The following is a 12881-nucleotide window of genomic DNA, read 5'->3' as shown; positions in this document are numbered from 1 at the left end:
AATATACGTTTAAAAACAGCTAATACCTATTATAATATAATAATAATATGATCATGTTCATGGTCAAGGATTTCGAATGCTGACCAATGCAGACATGCAGCTGATGTTTTCGTAAGTGTTAAAAATATGTAACGCATACGAGAAAGACTGAAAGAGTCAATCGCTATATTCATTCCGATTCCTAAATGTTAATTTTCAGATATCCAATATAGTTAGGCACCAACCTATCAATCATTTGCTGATAATTAGGGCTCGGAAGTTGATGACCTTAAAAACAATAAAAAATCACCTAAAAAAAAATGCAAATGTGACATAAAAATGACAAAAAATGTCCTTAAAAAATGACCTAAAAAATTGCAAATATTAGTTTTAAACTAATAAAAATACATTTTTTTAAAAATATTTTACTTTATTTTACTATAAAATTCTATATAAATTTATCAAAGCTTCGAATTGCTCAAAATATTACAAAAATGTCCTTAAAAAATGAAATAAAATAATAAAATGTAGGTATAATAATTATTCACTACAACACGACTACGACAAATGTAATCGGCGAGATAAAATCGGATAGGTACTAACTTAGTCCGTGGTAATTTCCAAGTTTTAAGTTATCGGCATAATAGTCGACAAGAAACAATAAGAAGTGAACTAGCGTGAAATCAGTAAAAATAACGAAAAATGTGGGAAAATGACCTAAAAATGTCAAAAAATGACTTAAAAAGTAATCAACACCAAAAAATGCAAAAAAATGCAAAATAAAATTTAGTTATTCAGATTCACATGCTAATAAAACACATTTGTGGCCAGGAGAGCATCGTCTAAAAAGTTCTAAAAAAAAATGCAAAATGCATCAACTTCCGAGCCCATTAACCTCTTAAAATATTATATTATCAGTAATATTTTAAGAGGTTAATGAAAAAAAAAAATATTACAAAATAAGTTTCCAATTTCGTTTCCGCAACAGCATAATAATTATTAAAACAAGTACCTATATTATTATCCACGGGAAATGTGTGCTACTGGGACACTTGCGAGTGTATGTTAGTCATAATATGGGTATAATTATCGTATGCACTGATAAAAACCCCACAAAAAAACACCATAAAACCGTATTACGCGACGTAAACTGTACAGTCGATGATTTTATTCATATATTTTTCATTGTTTGAATACAATTACAGAACAGTTTAATCTTAAAAGTTTGACGACAAAATGATTTTCAAGCGAATTTTGATAACGATGATTGTCATAATTTCTTTGATCCAAGTGAGTTTCACCTATGGTAGCAATAACACTGTTTTCCGACGTTAATATTTTGACTTACGTGGCACTTTTGTCTTGTAGAAATATGTTAACTTACAAAAGTGTAAAGGATCTCATATTATATTGTCTAAAAATTATTAAGTTACATTTTAGATTCTGCGTGGAGCATTAAAATATTAAATGTATGGATTTTACAATGATATGTGTTTTTTTTTTTATTATTTGTGATGAGTGATGACAGACAACTTTTGGGACAATAAATATGTTTCGATTTTCTTCAACAGCATTTTTTCTGGTAAGAAAATGAATCTAGTTGCTACTTGTAGGGGGGGGGGGTCAAAGTAAAAAATTCGCAATAGTTTTAAAAAGCGTCACCCAAAATAAACAAAAAATTAAGAAAAAACTGATAATTTTGCAAAACCAGTTTTCGAAAAAATTAATCTAGGTACATGACATTTTCACAAAATATTTATATTATCAATTTATATGCACCATAAAACAAATAAAATATGGAAAAAAAATACAAATTAGAGAAATCCTATGATTGAGCCCTACTAACTGAAGTTATTAACTTAGGTTATTTTTTTTTGAAAGACTACGTTAAATTTATTATTTTTATTAATAGTCCATTCAACACTTGGGAAGTATAGCATTTAATATTTACAATACAATATAGAAATACATTGAGAAATACACATTGAAAAACAGAAGAATTAATGCTAACTTTTTGATGCTCCTGATTTATTAGCTAGGGTTAGGTTTAAGGTTTCCAGTATCTACTAGCTTGGTTAAGTTAGTTTTCCCTATTCCATGTCCCAATGTGCTCGAATAACTATTTATACAACAACCACGTCTCGCGAATGATGCAGTTAGCCAATGAGGCCCTTCACTCATAAACTTTTTTTAATTAAATTGTTTTACCTATATTGTTTTGACTACTTTAGGTATACCTATAATATTATGTGTTGTGTTTTATAATGTCCATAAAGGCCCGTCTCATCAATTTATATAACTAACTAAATAAATAAATATATATAATTAATACAATGAAACCTCGGTATCGCAAAGTCTCAATGGACCAAAAAAAATATTTGATGTATAAAACCTTCAAGTTATCGGAGTTTGAGATACTGAGGTTCCACTGTATTGATTTCCTATTATAACAATAAAATAAGTTTTTATTTGTTTTTCCTACAAAAACAATTATTTGTATGCTCTATTCAGAATAGGAAGGGTACCTGGAAGCTGACTTGTGCGCATGTGCGTGGTTTCGTTCCGAATACCGAACCTAGAGGTTGACTTGGTGGGAGAAGCATCAGACGCCGCCGGACGAAAACTGGTTGCCACACCGTTACCTTTCATATTCTGAATAGAGTCTAGATATGAGTTTAAAAAAATATTTTAAAAGGGGCATATATTAAGCAAAATAATAATTTAAAGTGACTATAAAATTGATACACTTTTTAGTCAATTTATTATATTATAAAGATCAATTTAACTCGTTAAGTTAGGAATTAATAGAAAAAAAAACTAACTCTTTAAGTAACTTAGTCAAAAATAACTTAACTTTAATTTTTTAACTCACCTCGCAAACTTAATTTGCTGAGTTTCTGAATTCAAAATCTAAATTTGAGCTATACGCCTATTAAATACTATGATTCTAGAACAAGTGTACTAAAATATGCGTATGTTGATAAAGTATTATTCCTAGTTCCAACTATATATATAATGAACTTCCGAGAGCGGTGTTATAGTCAGCAAAATACTAATATTTGCACATCATTGAGTATTTTATGATAAAATTTCAATATAAACTTCAAAATGTGGTAATTCTTTTCATTCGTATATTATATATACGAAATTATCATATTAATCTGATAATTACACTAGCTAAATTCTCACTCAGGTTTACTTTATTAAAGAATAAAAAATAATATTAATGATTTACTTTTAATGAAAATGTTTAGTTTATAACTTGTCCTGAAACTAATCCAAAAGACCCAGCTGTTACTAAACCTGGAGTTAAGTCAAAAGGGCCAGCTAAATCTAAATCTGCAACTACAACCACTGAGTCAACGGTAATATTATTATATTAAATAAACAGCATTTAATTTTGTAAAAAAATGATAGGTAATTCACAATTGCATAATATTATAATTGATAGATGTATAATTAGTTTAAGTCGTTATGTTCTGGTCAAATTTGTTTTGATAAAAGAACCGAAAGTAAATGCTTTGTATAATTTATACAATTTAATAGATTTATGAATGTTTCAAATAATATTATAAAATTGGTAAGGTAATATGTACTACGATGACTAAATAATAAAAAATATTAAATAAATGTTAAAATATAGATTTCTAAACATATGTTTAAAATACCTTATATTATCCTCGTTGTGTTCGTCCGTCCATTAGTCAAGGCTGGGCATTAATGAGTTAAAAATTAAAATTAAGTTAAAACGTTAAGTTAATTTTAATTAAGTTAATTAACTCGTTACTTTTTTTTTCAAATTAACTTTTAATTTAATAAGTTACTTTTTTTTTCAAGATTAACGTGTTAACTTCAAGTTAATTTTATTTCAAAAATATCTAAATTAAGTTAATTTTCGTCCGAAGAATAATGCAAATTTTTGAATGTGTTTTTACTTTGATGTATCATTTTAAATTTCCCCAGTAATTTTCTTGGACGTAAAGAAAAACGGAACTTTTCTCCTTTACGGGACACCCCTTTTTTTGGGTTTTTTTTGGGGGGGACTTAGTCATTTTTTGGGTAAAAAAAATGTTGGTGAAATCAGAATTTGGCGCACGAAGTTATTCTCGAAGTTATAGCTAATTGAAGTTTTAACTTTATATAATAACCCTTAAATATCTATAATATTTCTCGCTACGCTCGCTCGGACATTAAAATCGAAAATATCCCCCTATTTGCCGTGTAAACCACCACTGGGCCACAACTGGGCCCGCTTGGAGACGCGACATTTATAAGTTATCAAACGTACCTATTATATACTAACTTTGAAGTGTCATAACTTCGAAACTAAGTCTGAGCCCCAAATTCTGACTTCACCATCGTCTTCAGCGTACTTAACTACATAAGTATCAAAAAAAAAAAATAAATAAAGGTGTCCCGTAAAGTAGAAATATACCAGAAAAACTATCCAACAAACCATATTATGTGTCTGGAATTTTTATTTTTGCAAATTACCAAATTTTAACTTAACACTAAGTTAAGTTACTTTTTTTTAAATTTAACTTTTAACTTAACGAGTTAACGAAAAAAAATACGAGTAACTTTTAACTTAACTTAACTTAATTATTTTAAAATAACTTAACTTAACGAGTTAAAAAAAATCGTTAACTTGCCCAGCCTTGCCATTAGTAATCTGTACATAGTTACAATTATTGTTGATTTTTATTTATTTATTGCAAGTACATAGTTACGATTATTAATAGGTATAATATATTGTTGTAAATATTCAAATTTATCGGAGGTACGAGTTATTGTGTTACAAATTTTAAAATCTATTTGGTTTATTGACTAATTGTACACATAGCTACACTTTTTGTCTTCGCCTCCTCTTCCTCGGTGTTAAATAATACAAGTCATATTGTATTTTTAGGTTTAAAATATAAAATATGACATATAATTATATAAATTAAAATATTAATTTTGCATAGCATAACATTATAACGATATTAGATATATTTGTCTATACATTTTACATTTTATATTTTCCCGGTTTAAATATTTTTAAAGTTGTTTTCTTACCAACAGGAAGTAGGAATAAACCCGGACGAAGATACCGCGAAGATACCAAAAAAATCAACAAGCCTACGTCATAAATTCATTATTAAGCCTATAAAATCGATATTTTGGCCTGTACGATTCTTATGGGGAAAATTTAAGAACTTCAAGAATAAAGGACAAAATAAAAACAAAAAAGTAAAACCAGGAAAACCTATAGTATCCGAATCTAGCGAAGAGTATGTAGATGAAAATAACAACGAAGTCTAATACTTAGTATATTGTTGTCGAGGAATGAATTACGGTGTAAATTAAAATCTAATTATACGTTTCTCATGTAACGATTTGTTTTTATTGATAACAATACCGTACCCATTGCGAGTGCTTGCTTAATAAAATAAAGACAAAGACAACAACAAATTCAATGAGTAGAGTGTTTTGGTATGTTCTGTACCCCCCGCAAATCTCATAAACCCCATTACCCCGCCCAGCCTATGATTCGATCTATGCTATTACGAACGTGCCCGGCCTTGCCCCCCCTCCCATCCACGTCTATCACGTACGTGCACGGCCTTACCCCTCCCCCTCTTATCCTTATCTATCACTTACATGCCAGGCCGTGCCCATCCCTTACCATCAATGTATATCACTCACATCCCTGCATACTCCGCCTATCCTATAGCTCTATACTATCACGAACGTGCCTGGCCGTGCTCTCCCCTCTCATCCATGTCTATCACATACATACCTACATATCTAATTAATTAATTATTTAAATAATATACAAACGTTTGATACGTATGATTAAAATATTACATAAGAATTAATAATATCCTTAACTATCAGTTAAATGATATTATGAAATGTGAAAGTATACAACTTATAATTGCTATTTAATGATTGTCATGTAGTAAACAATCCCATTAACCCTCTATCATCACAATATTTCGGGGAAAAATAAAGCATAGTGTGGTCTACAATATCGTCAGTAGTGAATAGTGATACAAACACTGAACCATCAAGTCGTTTTGCTCCATGCTTAAAATAATTTTTACACTATTCAAATAAATTAAAATTTATACGTGTTTCTAAACATGGGCGGTTCAATCGTGGATAATGCAGCTATATACAAGAAAACCTTTACATATATACCATCAACACCGCCTTCAGAGCTCATCCATCAGAATCGATTCTACTAACTATACCTTCAACTTCGTGAAACGTAAGTTTATACATATTGGGGTCGATCCGAGTAATATGTTTAGAGTAATAGTACATAAAATAACACCATCACGTTATATTAATATTTCAACTGAGTTTCTAAAGCAGATATTTTCACTGATGGGTAATATACTAATATCTTATCATTTATGTTAGAACAAACAGGAAAATATAAAATAATCATATTTCTAGAGACAGAGCATTTAAAATTATCTAGCATGATGTATAGTGGTGAAAACAAATTAATTATAGAGTCTAAGATACACGTTGGATGTCAAATTCTTTTAAATCATACAGAACTCGTACGACTTCAATACCTAGAATGGTGTATTTTTGAAACGATTATACGAAAATCTACTATCATGCAACCAATCATCTTAAATCAATTTGAAATATTTACCGAATATCTCGATAGAGAACTTATCAAAGTGAAATCATCGCCAAGAATGAGTGAAGAAATTATTATATTTATTAAAAATATAGGTGATGATCATCTTATTACAAGCAGTCAAAAACTTGATATTAATTTCATCAGTCAACTCAAAATGCTAGCATTTACACAATTAGCAGAACATTCAATACAACGATGGAATAGGGAAAATATGTCACCAGAGGTAAGTTAAAAAATATATTTATACCGCATATGAAAAAATAATTAATGTATCGATTATTTTAGTTATTTGATGGAAATGTAGAAATTATTTCACCAACCTCACCACCAAACATCAAGACAGATAATACATCTGATACACAAAATGAGGAGGAGGATATTTTCAAAGCAAAGGTAATTTATAAAATAATAATAAATATATAATTGTTATACATAATATATACTTTTTTTTTCAGTCATATGATTCAATTCAGGATATACTACAATCATTTGATGTAAACGATGGTCCTGACTTTTTCAAAACGCAACCCACACCTCTCCATCATCAATCAACGTATGCTACGTTCCCAAAGCCATTGCACAGAATAAAAAAGAGTAAACTCTTTTAAATAGTTGTAATGAATTAACAATGTATGTGAAATAAAAAAGACATGTTATTATATTATATATGTTTTCAAATAATATTAAGTTTTACAATCAATATTTACAATGTTCTTACTTCACCATTAAATGGATTATAACTTATAATATATAATTACATATATAATATAATAACATGTCTTTTTTATTTCACATACATTTTATTTCACTTATAATTTATAAGTTATAATTTGATCGTGTAAGATTAAACAATATGCTGAAGTAGATGCTGGAAACGCTTCTTCGGTCTCAATCTCAATTCTAAGGTCGATAGTCGAAATTTTCGCATTATCATTCTGTCTACTCATATCAACAACAAAAAAGTATCACCGATTATAGTTACTATAATCGGTGATACTTTTTTGAAATCCGATCGAATTAATAGAGGTGTAACATTATCACGACCATAGTAGGATTACTGGAACTCGGCATATGCACGGTAAATGAGCCATCTTGTTCTTAGTAAAGTCACTTTGAATATCCCTTATAATATTGTTATAAGGGAATAACTTCTGAGTTTAAATAAACCTTCAAATTTTTGATTTTACAGTGATCAAAACATGACATTGCTTTACTCGTACTGTTTTTCGTATCAGTTTGAATTCCGATTACAGCATACCGTGGATTTCTAATTTGTTAGATGTTTTTACTTTCCACGAATGCGAAGTGTTTTGAGGTATAAATGGATATTCACACAATTCCCACGATCTAAATGCACATTTCAGAGGTTTCTGATGGTTTACTACTTTCAACAGCTGTATTTTTTCTTTATCACTAACCTTGACTATAGGCATTCTCCACGATATTTTAGTGATATTTATTTTAACATCTTTTAGTTTAGGTGCGTCTGCGACAACTAGATCTTTTTTATACTGCTTAATCGCATTTGTATCTAACGACGTTCTATTTAATATCAGTTGTTGATTACATGTTGTTTATTAAAATACGTTTATAATCTTCACAAAACCCAACAAATTTTTGAGATTAATGCATCCGTTTAACACACCGCTCTCGATAAAATCTATATTAACAATTTTAATATCATCATCCCATGCAGCGTTGTAGTGTGAAACAATGTCTGATTTATTATACGAACAATATCCTTTCAATGTTGAAGTTATGCCAGGGTTGGCGAGTTTCTGAATTTGAATCCCATTCAGCTCATATTTCATTTCAGAGAAAATAAATGCTAGTCCATTGTTTATAAATCTAATGTCATCTGTCATATCAACAGGCTTGGTTTTTATACCCTCGATATAGATGTAACTTTCACATGGTAGAGTATACGACTTTGTGTTATGTAAAGCGATACGCACTTCATCGTTATTAGAAAGGGTAGATGTCGAATAAGGGAGAAAAGAATGATAATCAATTTGAGTTATTCTGTAATCATCGACATATTCACCCGATACATCTAAATACATATCATCCGTGTTAAATAGCGTTTTACGAACGGAGAAAAGTTAAATTTTCGGCTGTTAGGATACCTCCTACTTTATAGTATTTCAAATATTTTTTCTTTAGAGTTGTTGACTTGATAATGTCTCTACAGGGTTTTTCGTATACCCGACTATTTATATTATAAAACTGTGAACCCATTATATCATAAGTCTTTAATTAATAATTGTATTGATACCGGCTCTCCACGTAGATCGATTAACTCGTTATTCTGATTTTTTAATATTATCTCTGCATGAACAGTGAATAGATGAACAGTTTATGGAATAAGAAACCAAATGTGTTGGAATTTCTATCACTTTATAACCTGGAGGTACATTCGGATAAAATTCGTATATTGTATGGCACTGCTTTCCGTTATTGAATGAGCCCATGACTAAGTTTGATTCGATATATATTATACAGTTTGTTTTTGTAATATTTACCAACTTTTCCGATTGATGTTTAACATTAGCATCATATGTACGTTTTTCAAAACCTAACAACTCACCGATATTATTAGGCATAGACAAATCTATAGATTCGCTACACAACATTTCGCATTTTAACGTATTATTATTACCCTTCAACTCGAACGATATCTTGGAATCAGTTAGTATATTATGCTTTATTACCGCTTCAATTTCAGTCAACTCATAAGAGCTTGCGGGTAATGAGTAGATGCGAGACGTTGTACCTCCCATATGATTCTTATTAATAAACCCTATTTGATTACACTTACTGTTTAATGTTTATATTAGGAATAGAATTGTTTGTCTGAAAACCTAACAGACAGATCTTAGCATTTTTACTGACTTCTATCAGTGGGAAAAAGTCGCAAAATAATTCACTGGAGTTATAGTGTACATGATAAAAATCTTAGACACAAATTACCGCAGTTTGTTGTATTGTACCTATTTCTGATGTCTATCGTAATTATATGTATGTGTCCGAAAAAAGTTTGCTATGCCTCAATAGAAATTGATGAACACCGACGTACGGTGTTGGAAATTCACGGAGAACACAAAAATCATTTCCAATTGACGGATTTGGAGATAGAAAAACACGAAGTAAGTCCAAATAAGAATTATAAGTTAATCGGTGATTTGACAAGGTTTATTTAAATATTAATGTCTATAAAAATTGTTCACTTGATTAAAAACTTAAAAATGTAATAAAATAAAGTCCCTTGTAAGTTTTTAACAAAATTAGGCATGACAAATTACTTATAAATCATGAACATTTGAAAATTATTTTGAGTTAGAAATACATAAAAATGTTCTTTTTTTATCTAAGATTTGAAAATCAAATACATGTTCCTTGTAAGTTTGTCTACTTTTATCAAAAATAATTGTCTACCAGAAAATTTGATAAATGTTGTCAATATTTGAACTTTAAATGCTAGTTGAACAAAAACTTGTGCCTGTGTATATTAAATTATTCATTATCTATATAATATTATATGTGTCACCAATACGGGTGACGGACGCGCAATACGACGAAGTTCCGTATTCCGTGCAAACAAAACGGACTGACAACACACCCGCACAACAACGAATTATTTGTTCCACTGACCCCGCGCATGACACGAAAGACCTCAGAGGGAACCTGTCCCCCAACGTATTAAATTTAAAAGGCCTAACGAAAGTCGGTGATACTGCTATGGGCCCGAGCACAGAGATCAACTTGGCCAACGGACTAGTGCAAGCCACAAAACTATAATCGGACACAAAAACGCGATCTAACTTGTCGCAAAAACAGCATAACGATTGGATGCGACACACGCACGGTCTGCACGCATCGAGCGTACGGAAAAAACAAAGATTTAGGTCATCGCGCGAAAAGCTGTCTCGCGGGCCGGTTGCCACGAGGCGTAATAAAATCGGTGGCAAGTTCGAACATACTCCTCCATGGGAGGAGCAGCATATGTTTTTTCATAGCCAAAAACAACCCACTGTTCAAGGGGAATACTTAAACGATGACCTACCAGCCGCACCGCATGTAGACTGTGGGGCCAAGTCGGTGGAGCTGATAGTCTTTGTACATTGTGAAAGATTTATAATATAGGTAAGGGACATTTTAAATAATAAGAGAGTAGGTTAGGGTATCATGATTATAATATGTATTTTACATGTTGCAGTGATTTGCAATAATAATATTAATAAGGAACAATTACAATTTTAATAATATAATTTTACATGAGTGAATATTGATATTTAGGCATTTATATAAAGAATAAATTGGTGGCACATGGCTGGTGCACAATATATATAATGTGTTTTACACATTAAGCTAATATAATAATTTGGGGCACATAGCAAAATGCATAGTATAACAAAAATATACAGTTTTATAGGAATATTTGGGGGGGGGGGGGCAGCAATAATCGCAAGTTTAATTATATATTTTACCCATGGCCTGGTCGGCGCTAAAGCAAGGCGATCGGGGACCGGCTGTGCCGTCTAAGGACATTCTTTTTATGGGATATACATCATAATCAATCTACGTGTATATTATAGTACATTAGATTAAACAAGTGGCTATCTGGTTTTAGATATACCCCTAGTATGTTATATTAATTTCTGTCCAAAATGCGTGTATAACTAAACATTAGTTCTACATGCATTTTGGAGTCTAAACTGAACATAACGGAAGGGGCCACAAATCTGTATTATTTTACGTATCAGTTGTGTAACCAGTATATCTTTAATCGTGATAATAATGTAAGAACCTATTAAGTAATATAATCGGTTTGGGGAAGAGCTTTGTGCCTTTGATATATAGTGTATTTTGTAACAGGCCAAAATTCTATGACGTTACAACCTATTTTATATAAATCAAAAGGCCGAAAAACCAAAAAAATAACATATATTATAGAAATAAATAAGATAACATATATTATTTTCAAGTTATTGGTGGGTAATAATGCCACCACAAGTGTATTAGCAAGGTATTTAAATATAAGTTAGATACACACAATAATATTCATTGAGACTTCCAAACAGGAGTCTGTAAGATACGGTAACATTTACAAATAAATTTTATACTTCGAAAAATATGAATAGGTATCATATTTTTTTGTACTGGAGTCCACAATTCCATAAAAAAGGTGTTATTCCATAATGCAGAGTCCATAATGAATACCACTATTTTCCAAATTTGTATTATAAGTTAGAAAAAAAATCCGACATTCGTTAACAAATATAATTTGTATTAATCATTACATACTGGAGGTCACATTTGTGGCGTATATCAAGACAGTATCAAAATATAATATTAAGTGAAATTCACATAATATGCCGCAGATACTTATACATATTTCATATAAATGAAAAGTTTGAAAAACCAAAAAAATAAATATACATGACTAAACAAAATTTATAGAATAAATAATAATTATGCAAAGTAAGTAGGTACATAATAATACAAAAATCATAATTAAATATATTACAAGTGTGGTTTGTTACAAAGTATTTAAATATAAGTTATTGGTGGGTAAACCGTGGACAAACACCACTCAATACATTTCGACTGAACATTATTATTTATTATCAACTATTCGCACACAGGTAGCGTGCCTACTCGCGGTCCCATCGTCGCGGAACGAAGCGAAGTACTAACGCGCGCATTGGAGGGGCACAACAGTATTGTCTATATAGAGTAACCTATTCATTTATTTATTTTATTTAATTTCATAAATATATCAATACTGGGATTCGTGTGGGGGCCCAGGAGTTCAGAAATACAATTACATATAAATTACAAGAACATTTTAGATTCTGAGTGGAACGATGAATGTATTGATTTTACAATGATGTGTGTTTTTTTTTTTTGTTTTTTATTTTTGTGTCTGTCATCACCTTTTAGGACAGTAAAAGTGCTTGGATTTTCTTCAACAGTACCTTTTCTGATAGGAAAGTGAATCTAGTTGGTACTTTGGGGGGTCAAAAGTAAAATTTTTCCAATAGTTTTCAAAAGCACCGTGAAAAACAAAAGAAAAATTAAGGAAAAAAGGGAATTTTTACGCAAAATCTGTTTTCAATAAAATTGATTTTGGTTTTTGGTGTAACTTTAAAACGAATGACTGTAGATACATGAAATTTTCACTGGGTTGTTTATATTTCCATTTTATATACATGATAAAATTTTCAAAATATTTTGATTTAATTTGAGCTGTTTA

General features: G+C 30.3%; 2 protein-coding genes across 4 annotated transcripts; both read left to right on the top strand.

Annotated features, from left to right (window-relative positions):
* The first annotated feature begins 1108 nt into the window (after positions 1–1108).
* Positions 1109–5354, top strand: LOC100169619. 2 transcript variants are annotated; one of them, XM_029487473.1, is made up of 3 exons: positions 1109–1561; positions 3234–3344; positions 5044–5354. In XM_029487473.1, the coding sequence occupies exons 1-3, from the start codon at positions 1529–1531 to the stop codon at positions 5281–5283; spliced, it is 384 nt and encodes a 127-aa protein (XP_029343333.1). In that variant the 5' UTR covers positions 1109–1528; the 3' UTR covers positions 5284–5354. The 2 variants fall into 2 exon arrangements, with proteins under 2 accessions (XP_029343333.1, XP_001948510.2); XM_001948475.5 differs by having other exon boundaries at positions 1113–1269.
* A 115-nt stretch (positions 5355–5469) lies between these two features.
* On the top strand, positions 5470–9905 carry LOC100570428. Of its 2 annotated transcripts, XM_003245389.3 has the most exons (5): positions 5470–6235; positions 6718–6848; positions 6911–7018; positions 7081–7219; positions 9662–9905. In XM_003245389.3, the coding sequence occupies exons 1-5, from the start codon at positions 6130–6132 to the stop codon at positions 9823–9825; spliced, it is 648 nt and encodes a 215-aa protein (XP_003245437.2). In that variant the 5' UTR covers positions 5470–6129; the 3' UTR covers positions 9826–9905. The 2 variants fall into 2 exon arrangements, with proteins under 2 accessions (XP_003245437.2, XP_029343332.1); XM_029487472.1 differs by having other exon boundaries at positions 5470–6848.
* Positions 9906–12881: the final 2976 nt, after the last annotated feature.

Source organism: Acyrthosiphon pisum, chromosome A1 (genome assembly GCF_005508785.2).
Source record: "Acyrthosiphon pisum isolate AL4f chromosome A1, pea_aphid_22Mar2018_4r6ur, whole genome shotgun sequence".
In the NCBI taxonomy this organism is placed as follows: Eukaryota; Metazoa; Arthropoda; class Insecta; order Hemiptera; family Aphididae; genus Acyrthosiphon; species Acyrthosiphon pisum.
Note: the sequence above shows the minus strand (reverse complement) of the source record. Positions and strands in the feature narration are given on the sequence as shown.